Source organism: Podarcis liolepis (genome assembly GCF_965112155.1).
Source record: "Podarcis liolepis genome assembly, chromosome: 2".
Lineage (NCBI taxonomy): Eukaryota > Metazoa > Chordata > Lepidosauria > Squamata > Lacertidae > Podarcis > Podarcis liolepis.
The window spans coordinates 5,581,029-5,601,398 of record NC_139555.1 but is presented as its reverse complement, the minus strand read 5'-3'; the positions used below and the strand labels follow the sequence as shown (position 1 = coordinate 5,601,398).

At 47.1% G+C, this 20,370-nt stretch overlaps 1 protein-coding gene and 1 long non-coding RNA gene across 8 annotated transcripts in view; one reads left to right on the top strand and one right to left on the bottom strand.

Moving 5' to 3' along the window:
* Positions 1 to 20,370, bottom strand: part of ADCY6 (adenylate cyclase 6) — a 934,310-nt gene that overhangs the window by 887,083 nt on the left and 26,857 nt on the right. For 6 of the 7 annotated variants that reach the window (XM_083484415.1, XM_083484413.1, XM_083484411.1 and 3 more), the window contains 12 exons: positions 15,185 to 15,210; positions 14,824 to 14,971; positions 14,600 to 14,697; positions 13,172 to 13,259; positions 12,240 to 12,356; positions 11,397 to 11,558; positions 10,354 to 10,529; positions 8,241 to 8,276; positions 6,321 to 6,450; positions 4,086 to 4,349; positions 2,303 to 2,507; positions 2,036 to 2,160 (listed from right to left, as the gene is read on the bottom strand). In XM_083484415.1, the coding sequence (XP_083340541.1) occupies positions 2,036 to 2,160; positions 2,303 to 2,507; positions 4,086 to 4,349; positions 6,321 to 6,450; positions 8,241 to 8,276; positions 10,354 to 10,529; positions 11,397 to 11,558; positions 12,240 to 12,356; positions 13,172 to 13,259; positions 14,600 to 14,697; positions 14,824 to 14,971; positions 15,185 to 15,210 (1,575 nt within the window). Of the gene's footprint in view, positions 1 to 148; positions 901 to 1,414; positions 2,161 to 2,302; positions 2,508 to 4,085; positions 4,350 to 6,320; positions 6,451 to 8,240; positions 8,277 to 10,353; positions 10,530 to 11,396; positions 11,559 to 12,239; positions 12,357 to 13,171; positions 13,260 to 14,599; positions 14,698 to 14,823; positions 14,972 to 15,184; positions 15,211 to 20,370 lie in introns of all 7 variants that reach the window. The other variant, XR_014521148.1, reaches the window with a different exon arrangement.
* LOC310698549 lies at positions 4,254 to 6,311 on the top strand. The gene is made up of 3 exons (XR_014521592.1): positions 4,254 to 4,381; positions 5,004 to 6,010; positions 6,182 to 6,311. It is a non-coding gene; the product is annotated as an uncharacterized lncRNA (long non-coding RNA).

The window sequence follows — 20,370 nt, the reverse complement described above, 5'->3', positions numbered from 1 at the left end:
TTCCAATTTTGTCCCTCAGCTCACAGAAAGCCTGTTGCTCTAGAAGAGGATTCTGTACATGGGAGTGGGAGGCAATTTCCACAAATTCTCCCCTTTATCCTGCAGTCATATCTCCCCGTCCCCCACAGTCATATCTCCCCGTCCCCACATGGAATCTCTGAAAGCATCTCGTAGACCATGCTGCAAACGGGATGCTGGCCTAGGTGGGACTTTTGGCTTGGTCTGGCAAATGAGTTCTTCCTCTCATATAGTAACCAGAACTATTCAGAAGTGGTCAGCAGAGGGAGCCTTACTGACACAATGCTCCCGTAATATTATTTAATAGAAATGTGGATATCCCTCCCACTCCCATGGTCTCTGAGGCAGCTCACAACAAAGCCTGAATTGCTCCTCTTCTCACTGAAGTCTCATCTAGACAGGATTTCCAGCTTTCCCCACCAGCCCCAATAGTGCCCCCCCCAAAAAAAAACATTTGCCAGGAAAAACTGGCAGCAAGTAACAATTTTAAAGCGGTGGGTGGAAAGCTTTTCCTCCACCAGAAATGACTCCCAACAATTGGCAAAAAATATAAATAAATAAATGGTGATGTTGGCACAGGAATGAGTCAGCAACATTCCTCACTCCAATCCAGGGGCTCCAGCTGCTGGGTCTTAAAAATATCCCACCATCTCCTTGTGGGCTGTGTCACAGCTGCCCCCACCTTGAGAAAATGCTAGCTATCAACAGCAGGGCTGCCATGCTTGAGGGAAAAGAACTCCTTTTTATTCTTAAATTGCTACCCAGAAATTCAGCAGCTGTTCAAAGTGCTGGCACTGTGTTCTTAAGGTTCAAATGACCCCAGGAGCAGGATGGATGGGTATGCCTCCTTCTAAACATTTGTCTCTTATTCTTAAGAAGAATCTTCAAGATCAGGGGTCAGCAAACTTTTTCAGGAGGGGGCCGGTCCACTGTCCCTCCGACTTTGTGGGGGGCCGGACCCACCCTCTCCCAAAAGGACACCCCCTCCCGCTGCCACCACCACTGCCGCCGCAGCCACCATTGCCGCCTCGTCTTCGGCAGCGTCGGCATTGTCCACTGCCTTGGCGGGGCACAGAGCCCAGGCAGCTGGCCTGGGTGGCAGAGGCAGCCTCCGCCGCTTCCTCCCACTCGGCCATCTCTAGGCACCGCCCCTTCCTTCCTGCTGAGGCGGCCAAGTGGGAAGAGCTGAGCAGGAGGAAGCGGCAGCGGCGTGGAAGCCGCTCCAAGCGGCACCATCCGCCCAGAGGTGTCTGCGGAGCTTCCTGAAGCCAATAAGAAGCTGTGTTGCATCGTGGAAGTCAGTCCACACACTGCGAGGGTGCCGTGCTGGTTTAGCACAGGGACTGACCAATCAGGCGGCAGGGTCTGCAAGGTTCGCAGGCCTTAGTTTGCCAACCCCTGTTCCAAGATGGTCCTAGTCAGGGTGCCCTGAAGCTCAACAGGAGACTATCAGATCAGGTGGCTTCCCCACTAGCGGAACTCTTTCTTAAGGAAGGCTTGTTTGGACAACTACTCCCTTCCAAATTTTAAGAAGATTTGGGTGTAAAAACAAACAAACCCCCAAACATCATCTCTTTTTAGTGGGGCTTTTGGGTGCAGAAGCGATGGGTGCTAGGCTGGCGGAGTGAATCTTGCTGTTCAATGTTGCTGCTTGTTTTGTAAGGTTTGCTGTTTTGTTGATTTTTAACTGTTTTAACTTTGCATGGGATATATACTTTTTTTGTTAGAACTCCTGTGACTAAGCCGCTCGGCATAGATTATATTATTACAGACCTATTGAACCTCTCCTAAGGAAGTAGACTTCCAAGGTTAAATCCTGGCAACCATGAGGCCTGGGATGGGGGGTCTTGTTCTTCGCATGACAGTGTAAGTCAGGCAGCCCCCCTGGCAGGGTCCCCGGCCGGCTTATCCCTCCAAGGCTGGGGGCAAGCGTACCAGGCTGCACCCTCGACCTCTGCACGGGCCTGCCAGCAACCTTAACCATAGTCAAAATAGGTCACGCCATCAACGCTCTCACCTGAATACGGTCAGGGACACCAGTGCTGTCCATACGGCTAGAGACATTCACTGTGTTGCCCCAAATGTCATACTGTGGCTTTCGGGCGCCAATCACCCCAGCCACTACTGGCCCAATATTTAGCCCTGTGGAAGAAATGGGAAGGGAAGAAGGGATGCAAAAAAGGAAAATCAGTCAAAACTGAGCAGCCAACCCACTTGCCTTGAGGACACCCAATCTCTCCCCCCAGTGTGGAACACCCACCCACCCTTCCCAGGCTCCACTGACCAATTTTCATTTGGAAGTTATTGAATGAGTGTTCGTTGATATATTTCATCTGCTCCATGAGCCGCATCGCGTAGTCTGCCAGCGCTGTAATATGGGAGCGCCCCTCGCGGTCGTACGTGCTGTCGTTCAGCCCTGAAGCCGCCATGTAGGTACTGCCAATCGTCTTTATCTTCTCCAGCTGCCTGAATGGCTCATCACTGATAATCTACAGAAAGAAGCAATGGAAGGTAATTTCTACGAATGCTGAGAGAGTCTCCTTTCATCAAAATCGCACATCTGTTTTAAAACACATACAGCTCCCAAGTTAAAACAGTTCAACGCATCATCAGAAAGTTACAGCCTCTCCTAGACAATGACAGTTCTCTTTCCCAAGCTCTGGGAGGAAGACCTGTCATTGCCTACAGACGGCCACCCAATCTTAAACAACTCCTCACCCACAATAATACAGCAAGCAGACTTAACACGGACACTGGTACCAGAGCCTGCAACAAACCCAGATGCCAACTTTGCTGCCACATACACCCAGACAACACCATCACTGGACCCAACAACATCAAACATACCATCTCAGGACTATTTAATTGCTCATCTTCTAACATTGTGTATGCTATCAAATGCCAACAGTGCCCTTCAGCTCTCTATATTGGACAAACAGGCCAAACCCTACGCCAAAGGATAAATGGACATAAATCTGACATCAGGAATCACAAGACAGAGAAACCAGTAGGAGAACACTTCAATCTCCCAGGACATTCTATACAAGATCTCAAAGTAGCTGTCATATTACAAAAGAATTTAAGAAATAGACTGGAAAGAGAAGTTGCTGAATTACAACTTATTACCAAACTTAAAACCATGGAGAGACCTGGTCTGAATAGAGACATTGGATTCTTATCTCATTATACATGATAAAGCTATTTTTGGCCATCTCATCCCTTGCTTTTTCCTGTAAGACCAATTGCAGTCGTTAGCAGTCGTCAACAGGTTTACCACACCTATCAGCCAATCACCCATTCCCATCACCCTTCTGAGTAATACCCCTCCCTACCCTCTCACTGTATATAAAGGTCTGGTGACTTCTCTTTCAGTGCCACAGCTGTCAACGTTTCCCTTTTTTTAAGGGAAATTCCCTTATTCCGAATAGGATTCCTCGCAAGAAAAGGGAAAAGTTGACAGCTATGTTCAGTGTATCTGAAGAAGTGTGCATGCACATGAAAGCTCATACCAAGAACAAACTTAGTTGGTTTCTAAGGTGTTACTGGACAATTTTTTAAAATTTTAAAATATATTTCTACTGTTTTAAAACCTTCCATGGCCACTGCCGCACTTCTCCTGAACGGCAGAGATTTTGCCTTGGTTCTCAAAAGTCTCTCCTATTTCTGCTCTGTACTCGTGCAAATGCCTGGCACTAGGTGAGAGCCGTCCTCAGAAGAATGCCACGCAGAGAGCACCAACCTCACCCTGGCATAGGGCCCCCTAGTGGGCACAGATCCAGATCCAGATTAAGACCCCCTAGAGACCCTATGCACAGACAAGATTATGGTGATGCCCCCTGTGTAATTCACAATAAAAACAATACTAAACCACAAAACAGTAAGGAAGACTAACAAATATCAAATATTCATTCACGTGGCACTTTCAAAACTGAAGTCAAAAACAATAAACATGTCCTCCTTCAGCATCTTTTTTTGGGGGGAGGGGGACCCTACTCATCTGTCAACCTCTGCCAGTCTTCGGTACCTCCCTTTTTCCAACCCAATGCAGACAAAAGACACGCGGTTACCTCATCGAAGTCGGCAATTATCTCATTGAGCAGCCGCAGACATTCCACGCCTTCATTGTTGGCTTCCAGCTCCACGTAGAACTCTGAGAAGTTACTGATCGAGGCAAACATGACGGCGACACATTCACACGACTGGTGGTACAACTCGTCGTTGAGACGCTCGCGGGCCAGGAAGTGAGCGGCCACATCTTTGGGCAAGATGTTGTGCAACAGCCGACGGTTGTAGGCCTGAAGCTCCTCCATCTCCTCTTTCTCACCTGTAGCCTGGGAGAGTCGCAAAGGGAGGAAAGGAGGAGGTCATTGCGAAATATTGGAAGACACAGGAGCTACCCACTCTGGAAGAATGGCAGATGAAGGTCATGGACTACATGGAACTGGCAGAGATGACTGGCAGAATCCGTGACCAGGGAGAAGAGTCGGTGGAGGAAGATTGGAAGAAGTTTATCTGCAGAAACACTGTAAAATTAAGGAATGTTGAAATGACGTTTGATTGAAAATAAGTGGTACTGGTAAAGAGATGCTTAAGAAAATGTAAATAGGGATTGATAACTGGAAATGGATATTTATAATAATAGGTTAATATATGGAGTAAGGTTAAATGTTAGAGGGTAAGGATTTGCTGAATTTAATATTTGAACTGGAATACAAAATGGGAGGTGTGAGGAGGTCAAGAAACTAGTGAAGAAAATATAAGATTTGAAAATATTACTCCATTTTTAGTTTTGATTTTTTGGCTTTTCTCTTTGTTCTTATTCTTTATTTTTTCCCCTCTCTTTCTTCTATCAACTGTTTTTCTACTGTGTATTTTTATTTGTCTTGTTTTTGTAGTTTAAATGTTTAAATGTTGGAATTTGTTTTTACTGTTTGTGAAATATTAATAAATATTATTTTTTAAAAAAAAAAAAAGGAAAGGAGGAGGATACCAATTATCCAAGACGTGCGATTTCATTAAGCCTTTTGAACTTCCGCTGTTGAAGGTACCGGCCCTCCAGATGTTCTTGGGATTCCAACTCCCAGCAGCCTCAGCAAACAAGGCCGGTGGTCAGGGATGACAGGAGTTGGGAGTCCCAACATCTGGAGGGCCACAGTTTTGCCCAGCCTGCACCACACACAAATTCTGCAACCTGTAGAAGTTCTGTACATCCAGCAGGACTGCCCATCTCTGCATAATTTATTCTTTCCTGCTAGTCACAGAGAGGGGGAAAGAGCAATGTTTGGGACTAAAACTCACCACTACTAACAAAAGATCTTGCTCAATCCACTCTTCAGCTTCAGCTTCCATCACTTGTTGCCCTGTCAGTAGCCATAATCTTAAACCACAGAAGCTTACACCCCTAGTCAAGAGACGCCGTACCAGTCACTCTCCTTCCTACCATTTATTTATTAAACTTGTATATGCTTTATGTTTCGATGAATCTCAGAGACATTTACATCATCATTCAACACAAAAATGCAACAAAATACACAACAAAATGCAACATAATGTGTGTGCGTGCACGTGCATTTTTATATAATCACATTAATGTTACATAAAAGGATCCTCACACGAAATAATACAATTCAGGAATTCAAGAACCATGCTGTCATTACACTCTCCTTCCACCCATCACATCACTCCATCCTCTCAATTATCACTCCAGTGAAACCCTCAAAAACCCATAATCACGTATGAATCCAACAGGTGAAAGCCAACCCTCCCCCAATCATTTCATCTCCATCTCTCACCTTTGGGGCTATACAAACACCCTCTATCTCCCCTGGGGAGATCAAGCTTTTCCTCTCATTCTGGGGTAGAAGGGTCTCTGGACACAGCCACCCATAGGCTTGACTCTCACACCCTCAGAGGGAGAATCCCAGTCAATCAAACAAAAATAAAGCACATGTCCCTTAAAATAACTTTGAATTTATAAAAGCACCAAACTACCGTATTTTTCGCTCTATAACACGCACCCGACCATAACACGCACGTAGTTTTTAGAGGAAGAAAATCCGTAGGCATGCCACCCATAGGCATTCCCTCCATAACACGCACAGACATTTCCCCTTACTTTCTAGGAGGAAAAAAGTGAGTGTTATGGTGCAAAAAATACGGTAAGTAGTTCAGAGCCAATTAAAGAAGGCATGCCAAAGAGCTGAGTAAACAGCAAGAACTAACAGCATCCTTTGGAATTCACTGGCACCATGAGATCTCCAGAGTCATCCTAGCCTTGGCAGAAACCTCACACCCTCCACTACCTGTTGTTTCCAGAGAAAGTCCAGCCGGGCCGTAGACTCCACCTGCTGCGCATGCAGGTAGAGTGCCAAAGCAAAGAGCAGCAAGATGACAGGTGTCATGTACTGTAGGGCCACTTTCCCCTCGGCAGAACTAGGAGAAAAGAGAGTAAAGGCAAGCTGTTATCTTTCTGCGCTCCTGTGCCCAATACAGCCTTGACACAACCCCTTTGCTCTGCCTGCTCCCCCAGCCTAGGGATGCCCCCTGCTCTTTAAAAACCAACCTCAGCCCATTCTCCCTCTCTGTCCCTTATGCTTGGAGTACTTCCCTGCCATGACACGGCTAAGGGAGCTGGGCATGTATAGCCTGGAGAAGAGGAGGTTAAGGGGTGATATGATAGCCATGTTCAAATATATAAAAGGATGTCACATAGAGGAGGGAGAAAGGTTGTTTTCTGCTGCTCCAGAGAAGCGGACACGGAGCAATGGATCCAAACTACAAGAAAGAAGATTCCACCTAAACATTAGGAAGAACTTCCTGACAGTAAGAGCTGTTTGACAGTGGAATTTGCTGCCAAGGAGTGTGGTGGAGTCTCCTTCTTTGGAGGTCTTTAGGCAGAGGCTTGACAACCATATGTCAGGAGTGCTCTGATGGTGTTCCCTGCTTGGCAGGGGGTTGGACTCAATGGCCCTTGTGGTCTCTTCCAACTCTATGATTCTATGACACCAAGGGAACTACCCGAATGCACTGTCATTACATGGTTGTTATCTGGCTTGGGTGCTACATGCAGAAGGTGGAATATAAATCGAAATGGGGAAAAAATCAAACACCGTTGTTACTCCATAAAGTCCATCACTTCCACAAAGCATTTGGCATTTCTCTGTAGCTGCCATCCCAAGCTGAAATAAAAGCTGTTATTTGTGATTCCAGTTTTTTATTTTTTTTATTTGTGGTACGCAGTTACATGTTGTTTTTATTTAGCTTTCCTTAGGAAGCTTTGGGTTGTAGCCAAGTTATTCCTACTCAGAGCAGACTTGACTACCTTGGGCCCATTAATTTCAACAGGTCTACTCCAAGTAAAACCTTTCATTGAATAATGCATGTTCATTCAAATCACTCAGAGATTGTTATATTAAGTGGTACACAAATTCCATATATAATTTGCTTAAATTTCATTTCATCTCAACGATTTATGTGTATATATACCACTTAAGCCTAAGCACATATACAGTGGTACCTCGGGTTACATACACTTCAGGTTACAGACTTCCCTAGCCCAGAAATAGTACCTCGGGTTAAGAACTTTGCTTCAGGATGAGAACAGAAATCGCACGGCAGCAGCGCAGTGGCAGCGGGAGGCCCCATTAGCTAAAGTGGTGCTTCAGGTTAAGAACAGTTTCAGGTTAAGAATGAACCTCCGGAACAAATTAAGTACATAACCAGAGGTACCACTGTAACTGCATTTGCTTACCGGTATATTTGTCCCTTGCTATCATTGCTTCACCATTGCTAGGTTCTCTCCCCTCCCCTCACGTCTAAACCTGGACAGTAAGTTCCTCAGGGCAGGTACCTATATAGTGCTTCTGTCACATTGTTACTGATATAGCATCACTATATATAAACGAAACAGCACAATCTGATGCTTGCAAATCCAAAAGACTTCTACCACTCTCCCAAACCCTAAAAAACAGCCTTGGGACAGTTCCCCCCAAACTAGTAGCCTCCAGATATTGTTGGACTGCAACTCCCATCAGTATGGCTTATTGTCAGGAAAGGTGGGAGTTGTAGTCCAACAACATCTGGAGATGTCACCTATACCCCCTTGCTGTACACTTAACCTTCCCAAAGCTTTGGTAACACCTTCACTAGGTAGCCTTTATAACCACGACCCTCCATTCCCCACAACCACACCAAAATTGGCTCCCTTTCTGGTTCCAACTCACCAATCTTGACTACTGTGGGTCTCATTGAAGGCTGGCCTGTTGTGAGAAGGGGAGAGAAGAATTTTTATAGAGAGAGGCCCAAGTCACCCAATGCCAACACTCCAAGCCACCTCCCACAATGCAAGGCAAATGAGATTGAGGGTGAGTTAGAAGTGGGGAAATGGGCTGGGAGACAATGAAGATTCTGCTAGTAGATGATGCACCTGAATTCTGCCCCAAGTATCTTGCAATGGGAAGAGATTGAGTCGCTTCCTCTTTAGTTTAACACCCATGTCCAGATAGAATGGATCACAATTAGAGGTTTCTGCAGCTTTATAGAACACCCCAAGCTCAGCGCTGTTTCCTTTTTCTCTGCTCCCCGAATTTAGTTGTCTACAAATCATTTTTGCCTATGCCTGGTTTATTTTTTGTAAACCACTTCAAAGTTTTATTACAACCCAGAGGTACCGTATTTTTCGCCCCAGAGGACGCACCGGCCCATAGGACGCATCAAGTTTTTTTTGGGGGGGAATAAAGGGGAAAAAAATTATTTCCCCCCCAGGCGCTTGTGGGGCAGGCAGCAGGGAGAAGCGCTCTTCTCCCCGCAGCCCGCCTTCAGATCAGGTCCGGGGACAGCGGGGAGACGCGCTGCGCCTCCCAGCTGTCCCCGGAGCTTGCGGGGCAGGCAGCGGGGAGAAGCGCTCTTCTCCCCGCCGCCCGCCTTGAGATCAGGTCCGGGGACAGCGGGGAGACGTGCTGCACCTCCCAGCTGTCCCCGGAGCTTGTGGGGCTGGTGGCGGGGTCTCCCCGCCGTCAGCCTCCAAACCACTTCGGGAGACAGCGGGATGGTGGTGTTCCGCCTCCCTCTGTCCCCCGACCTTGTGGGGCTGGCGCTGGGGCTCTCCAGAAGCCTGGAGAGTGAGAGGGGTCGGTGCGCACCGACCCCTCTCGCTCTCCAGGCTTCAGCGAAAGCCTGCATTCGCCCCATAGGATGCACACACATTTCCCCTTCATTTTTGGAGGGGAAAAAGTGCGTCCTATAGGGCGAAAAATACGGTATATAAATTTGTTTAATAAAAACATGCAACATTAAGCTACAGTTGTTTCCTTTCTTTCACTTCTTAGCTAATAGAGCTGCTTTCGTATATAATTTGAAGCAAATTATTTTCTCAGAGGAAGGGATGTTCTTACTCCTTTCACTCAGAAATAGATTTTTCTGCTTTAAAACTCCCCCCTCCTGAGGAAGCTGCTCTCTCCTCTCCCTGGGTGGGGAAAAAGATGTGGGCACTCAAGGTGGGCACAGAAAATACAGAAGCAGTTTGCCCAGTGATGGCTTGCTGGCTTAATTTTCCACACATGGTATAAATATGAACAAGTCAAGAAATATCCAGGAAGAATGGGTTCAAGTTCATTCCGAAAGAATTTTGGATACAAAGTCCCACTGCATCCGGTCATATTCTTGCTGGGTTATTCAGAAGGGTCAGTGAAGGAAGAACATAAGGATATGATTTATTACTTGCTAGCAGCTGCTACAATCTTACATGCAGCTAAAAGGAGAATGGTTACAGCTCCCGACGATTAAAGAACTGCATAATAAGATACGGGATTATGCAGTAGCGGCAAAATGAACTTATTATATAACATCTAAGGATTGTAATTGTAGATGACATATGTTAAAATGGAGTAAGTCTGTCAATTATTGTAGGGCATATTGTTTTATCTTCTAGTGCCAATTATGGATTTTCTATGTTGTGAGCTGGCTGAGTTTTCGTTTTTAAGTGGGAAAAGTGCCAAAGGAATAAGAAGCCCCTCTCATGAGATAATGCATGAATGAGAACCTTTGGGAATCCACGATTCAGCTGATATCTGAAGGGCCACAAAACCACCACCACGGTGCTATATTATATTTGTTTCGGATGTTATTTGCTATTGTGGTGGTTTGTAGCTGGGCCCATTTTCTCTCGGTTACTCATGGCTGTTTGGAAAAGTTATATTTGAGGGCAACATGGAAGAAAACAAGCGCAGGGTGAAAGCTGGAAGACCCTCCCCACTTTAAATCACCCAGACAACTTCAAGGCCCAGGGGCTGAAGGTTTGAGATTTTTCCAGTCCCAGAGGAGAGGGGGGATTCTTACAGGGCATTAGCTGCCACCAGCAGGTCGTAGTTGTTGAACAACACCCCCTGGGGGCCCTCGGCCATGGCCAGGTACACCACCTCCATCCCTATCAGCAACGCCAGCTTCCCAAGGCTATTGATGTGCAGGAAAACAGAGGAAGCGAGTAGACTCAGCAACACCGAGTAAGTGAAGTACTGCAGGGAGGAAAGGATAGAGATGTCAGAACGCCCCTTACAACAGCTAGACGTGCTCCCCAAAGCCCACACTCATTCCCTTGAGACAAGCGTGACCTTTCCTTCTCCCCACTCTTAATTTGGATAGTGTTTGCTGCCACAATATTTTTTTAAAGGAGAGATTAGATAAGTTCACAGAGGATGGTTCTACCAACAGCCACTATCCACAGACAAGCAACCGGGGTAGATCATCACCCTCGTGCCTTGCTTGTGGAGTTCCCACAGGCACCTGGGTTGTGTGAGACAGGATAGTCAATTGACCTTTGGTCTGAACCAGCAGGATCCTTTTGTGTTACATTCTCCTCCTGTCTTCACAGATATGCCACCCACCTCTGATTTCATACAGTGGTACCTCGCAAGACAAATGCCTCGCAATACGTAAAACGCGCAAGACGAAAGAGCTTTCCGTTTTTTGAGTCGTTCCGCAAGACGAATTTCCCTATGGGCTTGCTTCGCAAGACGAAACGTCTTGCGAGTTTGTTTCCTTTTTCTTAAAGCCGCTAAGCCGTTAATAGCCGCTAAGCCGCTAATAGCCATGCTTCGCAAGACCAAAAAACCGCAAGACGAAGAGACTCGCGGAACGGATTAATTTCGTCTTGCGAGGCACCACTGTACTTGAGCAACCTTCAAGGCCCGGTCAGGGCCACAAACCCACAAGATATCAAGCCACTCTGTGGGAGCAAGGATGTAAACGAAGGGAGGAGAGACCATCCTTGGACTTAGAGGTAAATGCTGACCCCAGGCCCAGTGACTGAACCCCCAAGTCCCACCCACAACTCTTCACACCTCATGCAACCCCCCGCCCCGATCTTTCTGAAATACACGTACCTCAGGGAAGCTGCAGCTAGAAGCGCCATTTTCCTGGCAGGGCAGAGTGTCTGATGCCAACGAGTAGTTGAGGGCATGTAGGTGGCAGGGCCCCACGGCGGCTGGAGTAATGTTGAGAAACCCGGCAGCGCAGTCTTGGAGGCGGAGCCGGCTGCAAGCAAACTGGGTTGAGGGGGGAAAAATGGCCGACTATGTAGGGCTGACAGGGAACTCAATGCTGCTCTTGTTTGCTCTGGGCTTGCCCGATCCCGCCCAACGCCAGAGACTTATGGCAACCAGGATAATGGAGAGCCAATGCCTGGGCTCTGGGGCCGCAGACAGACAAAGGGTTCTTTGGAGAGTTGAAGGTTCAGAGAGGGTTGGAAGTGGGAATCCTGCCAGTGGCGTAGCGTGGGGGGTGCAGGGGGGGCCGGCTGCCCCAGGCGCAACATCTGGGGGTTAGGGTTAGGGGGCGCAAATCCACGGGTTAGGGGGCGCAAATTACTTGCCTTGCCCCGGGTGCTGACAACCCACGCTACGCCACTGAATCCTGCTCATAATGTATACTTTCTTCCCACTTTTGCCCACTGGTAAATACAATTTTGTACTGTTCCAAACACCTGCTTGATCCGGGGAACAGCAGGACATGAGAAGCGTGTGCATAACTCCCTCAAACCACTTTAGTCCCTCTCTCTCTCTCTCTCTCTCTCTCTCTCTCTCTCTCTCTCTCTCGTGTGTGTGTATCTCCAGCCTAGAGCAACCTTTGTGCTCTTTCCTGACTCCCATATCGCCTTGGTTCTCAACTGTCCCCACACCAGTCAAGGCCTCACTGCAAGACCTGCCCACCTCTCCCAACCCTCATACCATGTTGACAAAAGCAGAGATGAAGACCAGCAGGATGGCAGCAACACCAGTAATCGTGCTGTTCATTCGGGACTGGATAATCTTGCGGGAGACACGCTGCAAGGCCGCTGGAAAAGGCTGTAGGGAGTCACGAGAGGTCGTATGAGATGGGGGGGCCGCCACCACACACCCCGTTATGCCCAAGAGGCTAGAACAAGCCTTGACTGCCCCCTCACCCACACCAGCCTGGTTACACCAGAATCAGGTGTTAGCATTCAGACCCACAGCAGGTTCTGAACCCAGGCAATAACAGGTGGGGATTTAGCTTGCGCACTTAGGGGCAGAGGTCCTGCTTGGTATGGAGAAGGTCCCAGGCCTACTCCCTGGCATGACCTGTTGAACAGAGCAGGTTTGAGAGACCTTAGAGAGCAGTTGCCAGCCAGGGCAGCACCGGGAGAACAAATAGTCTGGCTTGGTACAGAAGTTAGCTTCCTGTGTTCTGACTGGTCTGAGGAGGAAACTGCAGGGAGATTAGCCAGAAAGCCTCTTAGGTACAGTAGGACAGAGGTGGTCAGAAGATACTCTCAGATCCATGTAAAACCTTCCAGACCCAACTTGTTCATTGGCCTGAGCAACTAAGGGACCCTTCTCCTCCTGGCTGCTGACTTGCTTTGCCTTTCCTCACCCTTAATGGACAGGAACCTGACACCAGGACAGCAGGCCCTTCTGCTCAGCCCAGCATATCAAGGGCTTAAGGGGCAGGGGGGTGACACTGTGGCAAAAGCCCAGGAACTGCACATGGAACCAGACTGAACCCACACACTGCACCCTCAAAAGGCATAAGGGGTGTTCCCAAGTGGGGTCCAAGGGCTGGCAGAGGGAAGGTCAGGGAGTCCTTGGGATAGTGAGGAGTCACAAAGACATGGGGTCCCAATGAAGAGAAAATCACTTACGCCAAGGCAGGAGTAGATGCCACAGACAAAAAGGATGGTGGCCAGGATGACAAAGATGCTGATGTAGGCGCCAAGCATCAGAGGGGAGCTGCGGGGAGACAAGGCAGAATCAGCCCCACCAGTCAGGAGAACACCATAACGCGTGTGGCTTTCCACCACTCATCAAATGTTGGTGGAGTCCCACCAGTCCCTGTCAGTGTGGCCAATGGTCAGGGATGATAGAATTGTGGCCCCAACAAGATCCAGGCCCCAGGTGCAGGGAAGGCAGAAGTACTGTGTAAGTTAACAATATTGTGCATATTGTTGCAAGACAGAATGTTAAATTAAAACAATTTAAAATAGTGTATTGTGTGGGTTTTCCACTTGTGGTGACCCCTGACTCCCAAGACCAGTTTGGCTGTGTTGGTAAGTCACTTCTCCTCTTTTTGCTTAAGAATCAGCCTGAAAGCGAAAACCTCCACAACCACAGACTGTGCTCTCCCCACTTCCCCATTTACCCCTCCTTCGCTCAATGATATCCCCAAATTAGCCATTTAATCAGTCTAGCATATCGCCTTTTCTCACAATGTTGTCACGTGGACATTTGCCAACCCCTTCTGCATCAGGTGTGTAACACAGGCGAGAGGGGGAACTTGGGTGTCGTGGTTCAAAGTGTAAATATACTCACAGATAGACAGCACATCTATGCTCTCTAATAACTGCAACTGAAATTCTTCCCCTAAAACATTTGTGGCAGCAAATAATTTTACTGACTGGAATCCAGGCAGAGTTGGCTAAATATATGAGGGATATCTTGGGTTATCCAGTTGGAAATTGAAACCCATTGGTTCAAGCAGCGTTCCTCCACGCTTGTGGACAAGGAGATGGAGTTGAGAGAAGGACTGTGGTTTAGTGGTACGACACCGGCTTTGCATGCAGGATGTCCCTGACTCAATCCCTGGTGTCTCCAGGCAGAGAGCAGAAAGACTCCCGTCTGAAATCTTGGAGAGCTTCCACCAGCTGGTGCTGACAATAATGACCAAGAAGGGGCCAATAGTTGGAATTGGTAGAAAGCAGCTTCCTATGACTTTGAGGTTCCCCCGGCCCAATTTCTTCCACAGCGTCAGGGTGTGCCTTGATTGGGAATCAGCGGCTTGAGGGTCCTGTGCATCTGTTGGTGGCACATGATGGCAAGTAGTGCATAATAAGCCTTTATGAGAACTAGGTGTGCTTAGGACTATGCATCTATACATGCCACCTTACCTCGCCTATGGCTACCATATGCAGCAATGGAGAAGTGTAGGATGCAGACCCACTGCACATACTGGGATCCTGTGAAGCGTGTGCCTTCACTGCGTGTGCACATGAACACACGGGCATGAAATTCATATGTACCACGTTTGCAGAAAGAGTACATGACAAACGTACTCTTGCATATGTGTCACTCACTGCGGGAAGATGACAATCTGGATACAGCAAATGAAGCAGAAGACAAGGACGGTGCAAGCCACGTAGCCGCCAAAGCGGGTATCCACCTTTTTGGAATACTGCAGGGTGGAAGGAGAAGATAAAGAGAAGTTACCAGTGGGGAGTGGGGGTGGTTCTGCCTGAACTGGAACAAAGAGGGGTGGGATTTCCATGTCCAGACTGAAAGCTGAAGACTGGGAAGGTACCTTCTTCTCCAACTCTGGCTTCTGGAAAGTGAGCAGGAAGCGCTTGACATGGTCTTTGCGCAGCTGGTCAATGCTTCGAGCATCAATGGCTCTGCCCAGAAACTCATCAACTTCATCTTCAGGGTTCAGGGCCTCCTGCGTGCTTCGGCTGCAAGGGAAAGATGTCCCAGTTTTATGACTAGTTGTGTGGGCATCAAGTGGCAGTAAAGCAAGCCTTGCCAGTGAAGTCCCTCCCCCCACATTCATCTCGCCACTCGTTGCAGAATCAGCTCCCAGACTGTCCCAACACAGGCAAGGGGCTCTAGCTGGCACAGCCTCCCTACCCGCTGCTAGGGTCCCAAGAGCAAGGCAAGATACTCACTTGTCTTTGCTGGAATCATCAATACCCTGAGAAAGGAGAGGGAGACACAGAGAGGAAACAGATATTTATATTTATTCATAAAAGTATTTTTGTACCACCTTATCTTAAAATACCAGGGTGGTTCGCAACAACAAAATATTAAGAGCCATTAAAAACAATTCGAAAAATCATCCAAGTGACTGGCTAATCAAACAGCTGCAAAAGCCTGTTGTCCTAAAAACAGTATTCAAGAGACACCAGAAAGTCAAAAGCATGGATTCCCATCAGAGCTTTGCTAGAAGACTTCTCCACAGTGTGGATATCATTCAAGTGTTCAAGTGTTCACAGAAGATTTTAAGAAAATTGTATACACATGCACAAAAAATGTAGAACTTGTGATCTTTTTAGAACATTAATATATAATCACACAATCTTTACTGTGAATGTCTAAAGTGCAGAGATGGCTAACAACTGTGAGGGAATGCTATTAGTCTTGCAATACCTGCAATATCTATTTGTTTATTTATTTATTTATTTATTTATTTGTGAGAGCGGTGGGGAATCTCCAGTGCAGTGGTCCATTAGGGGGTCCAATTAGGGCTCTGGGGTCATATCCCCCAAACCATACACACACACACACACACGCACACCTGCCAATCAGCTGGTGGGTTGGGAGGAGAGTTGTTTAAAATCCTGCTAAGTATTGTTTCACCAAAATACTGCTAATGTGGTATAGTGGTTAGAGTGCCTGGGAGACCAAATCCCCACTCAGCCATGAAACCCACTGGCTGACCTTGGGCTAGTCACCACCTCTCAACCGAAACCCGGGATAAAATGCGGAGGGGGAGAACCATCAATACCAACTTGAGGTCTTTGGAGAAAAGGTTGGATAAAAATAAAATATGAATAATAGTAGTAGTAGTAGTAGTAATAATAATAATAATAATAATAATAGAGAAATATCTACGTAAAATATTAAAACAGCAGAGCATAACATACAGTTATTAAAACCACATAAGATCAGGACCTCCTGCCAACCTAGCAGTTCGAAAGCACGTCAAAGTGCAAGTATATAAATAGGTACCACTGCAGCGGGAAGGTAAACGGCGTTTCCGTGTGCTGCTCTGGTTCGCCAGAAGCGGCTTAGTCATGCTGGCCACATGACCCGGAAGCTGTACGCCGGCTCCCTCAGCCAATAAAGCGAGATGAGCGCCGCAACCCCAGAGTTGGCCATGACTGGACCTAATGGTCAGGGGTCCCTTTACCTTTTACTGCTACACAGCAGTAGCAAAAAGACCTGGGGGGAGGGAATGGTATACACCTGGTGCTGAGAAGATAAACCAAGTCAGTGCAAGGCAAATCTCTCTTGGGGAACACATTTCAAAGGCAGGGTGCAAACAGAGAGAAAGTTCCATCTTGGCTCCCCCTCCCACTTCTCCTTAGATGGAGGGAGCACTTGAAAATGGGCTTCCAGAGTCACCCAACTCATTTAGAGACTTGAAGGTCAAAACCAGAACTTTGAATCGTACCTAGAAGCAGACAGGAAGCCACCACCGTTGATTTCAAAACTGGTGAGAGACAATCAAAACCCCAAATTCCCAGCAGCAATCTTCAGTATTTTAAACCACCTGAAGCTTCTAAAGGGTCTCCTCATATAACACACTAAATACAATAATCAAAATGGGATGTTATCAGTGCATACTAAACTACAGCTTGGAATCTCGGCCAAGGAGAAACCACATCTGGTGTACCACCCAAGGTGGTAAAAAGGATCTAGAAGCCGAGAAAGCAACTGGGTTCTCCACCAAAATAATAATAATAATAATAATAATAATAATAATAATAATAATAATAAAATTTATTTATATCCCGCCCTCCCTAGCCGAAGCCGGGCTCAGGGCGGCTAACAACAATAAAACAGTACAAAAGTACAGCATAAACAACACTCTAAAACCATTCATTATAAAATTAATTTATTCAAGCCACTGGCAACCATTGGGCCAGAGCTCCGCGAAGATTGCTGAGGGAGGGAGTCAGGCTGTGCCCTGGCCAAAGGCCTGGTGGAACAGCTCTGTCTTGCAGTCCCTGCGGAAAGATGTCAAGTCCCGCAGGGCCCTGGACTCTTGTGGCAGAGTGTTCCACCAGATCGGAGCCACAGCCGAAAAAGCCCTGGCTCTAGTTGAGGCCAGCCTAACTTCTCTGTCCGAATAACATCCGTCCAAATAGCATACCAAGACTACAGATCTAATCCTTAACCACAGCCAGAACAGGCTGAACCACACTTTCTTGGTCAGATAAGCCATGCATAGTAGCTCCATCCTGTCTCGATTGAGTTTCAGTTCAAGAACCTTGCCCCCAAATGGAATGTTTGTAATGTCGGGGGCGGAGGAGGGAATCTTTGGATGCCCTTTATCAAGAATGGTCATAGAATCGTAGAACTGTAAAGTTGGAAGGAACCCCAAGGGTTATCTATTCCAACCCTCTGCAATGCAGGAAAATGGTTATACCTTAATTTTCTCTAAAAGGTAGTCTTATCTCAGAAAGAGACATTTTTAGCCCCTAGACCCAGCAGATGAAACTACCCCAGGCAGATGTAATGAGCCAGGAAGGGCAAGGATTGAGCATCCAGGCACCAGGCTGCCCCCATCCCTCAGAGCAGCCTGTCGGTGGCCTCAGGCCTCGGTGACAAAATGTGACTCAGTGGTGTTCTGAACATGATCACAGAGACGGCAGTAAAGGAGGCATTCCAGTCAGGGGAGATATGAGCAATTCTGCCTTTGAAATGATTAGCAAATAAGTCGCAGCTGGCCTCTGGGGAGTCTTTAACAGCTGGATATGGGCTCAGATGGAGAAGGTCACATACCCTCCAGTGGATGGCCTTGTGAGGTTACAACAGTGAGGGGGAAGTGTTCTTCCTTCACTGAATCTACTGTGTCAATAATGGCAATCATGAACAGTTACCTCCGTTTGGTTGGATTCGCTACTGCCAACACCATGCTAGCCAGTGCAGCAAACCAAGGAGCAAATGGACTCTTTCTAGCGGGAGTGATTATTCACCTGTCTGAATCACCTCCATGTTCCACACAGCAAAGCATTGACAGAAACACTAGCCCCAAACTGCCCAAGGCCTTTCGGGAATCCAACAGCCTCTGAAAGCAGGCCATCTTAACAGGTTCCTCTTCAACAGGATAGCCGTAAGTCTAAAGTCCTGTTCAGGCACTTGAGTCAAACTCATAAGGGCCCAGACTGTGTATGGGTGGAAGAAACTGTTAAGTTGTGGGTGAACATATCAGACGACACAGCGATTCTTCAAACAGCTCTTGTTTATTCACAGGCCAGGACAGAACTGAACTGAACTAAAGGGTTCAGTCAGCCTGCTTATATAGAGCTCCAGTACAACGTTACTGTAACAACTTTCTAAAACTATCCAATCACTGAACGTCACTTTCGATCCCTTATTTGCATAACTATCTACAGTATCCCCCTGCTGGCCCAGGGTGAGAACTTCAGTACATAACAGAAACATTGGCCCCACCTTGTGACATCCCCAACATGCAGAGAGTTCCTGGTCATCATCCAGCTGAATACACTTTTAATCTCTTTCCAGACCTGAATGTGAGAAGCCTGGGAGCAGATATGTGGGGCATTGGGGGAAAGGGTGTTGCTGGTGACCACAACACAGTTTTTTGCCCTCACGCCTTTGGCCAAGTAGGGCTTAATCTGAGCAGGAAGTGACCCAACCATAATTAGAGGAAAAGGTAAGTAATTCAGAAATTCATGTAGGGCTGAAGTGACCCCAAACTGCTTCACTCCCAGGCTCCTAGCACAAGTCAAAGCCTGAGCCCAGAGACTTTCCTGAGGCACCAGAACCACCAACAAACCGTTCCACTGTATTGAAGTAGCTAAACTACAACAACAGCTGCTGGGAGCAAAGGGCACTGCCAGATCATGCAACAGCCACTAGTATCGTGGCAACCAATCAGCCACTACCAAACCATGTCAGACAATGGACTGCCACCACTGGCAGAGTTGCTCCTCCTACCATGCTAATGAAGCTCCTCCTAAGATGCAAAGAATGCCATGGCAACAGATGCCACACCACAAAACCCACTGAGCAACCAGTGCCATAGCAACAACCTGCAATCGAGCAATCAACAAAGTAACAGCAACCCTTCACAGTGAATGGCACAAGACCACGGGTCGTCCCTTAGCAACCAGAAAACTGTGACAATATGATGAAGAAGAACACATTAAGTGGTAGTGGTGGTTTTTTAAAAACTCTGGAATTATGCAAATTGGCTTAAAATCTTGCTCAATTTACACTTTACACTTTTGAAATCAGGGTAGCGGGTACAAGGTTCTGCATACAAGTATATTGCCAGAAATTGAGATAGTCTCTATGACCTATCATTTCTTAGACTAAGAAGTCTGGATAGATATTGCATTAAATAACCAACCTTAATGCGGAGCTGACAGTGTTTAAAATCCCTAGACAACCATGTTTCATTTAAGCAGGGCAAATGGGATTTTTCCAGCACAGAAAAAGGAAGGTGCAGTGAGAAAAAAAATTGTTGCAATGCACGAAGTCTCACTGAAAAACCCCCCAACACTCTTTGGTTTTGAAACCAGGGAAAGGCAGTTTCAGTATCAGGGGATCTGCCATCTATTCTCAAGAAACGTGTCTGTGGGCTGGGAGTATATTTTGTGGCACAATCGGATCCCTTCAGATGCGGTCAGGCTCTGTGATAAAGTTATCAACATCTAACAATAAGGGCCCTCATAGCCGTGGAACAAGTGTGTAGAGGCACAGCCAAGGTCATTCTGCAGAAACTCAGAATTAAAATGTCACACCGTTTGCTTAAGCATTGGTGATCAGCTAAAAGGGTCTTGTGGGTCACACCCTGGCCATGAGAGCCAAAAACGTAGCCATCTGTATTTTCTCATTCATACACGGGCTGTGGGGGCTACAAACTTGCTTTTGTTTTGTTTGAAATAAAAGCCAAGGCTCTCAGGATTGTGCAGAAGCTGGTAGATTTCATGCTAAGGCCTCACTCAGTTCATAGACTCATAGAACTGTAGAGTTGGAAGGGACAACAAGGGTCATCTAGTCCAACCCTCTGAAATGCAGGAATATTTTGCCTTGAACCCACAACCCTGAGATTAAGACTCTTATGCTCTACCGACTGAGGAATCCCAGCTATTTAAAT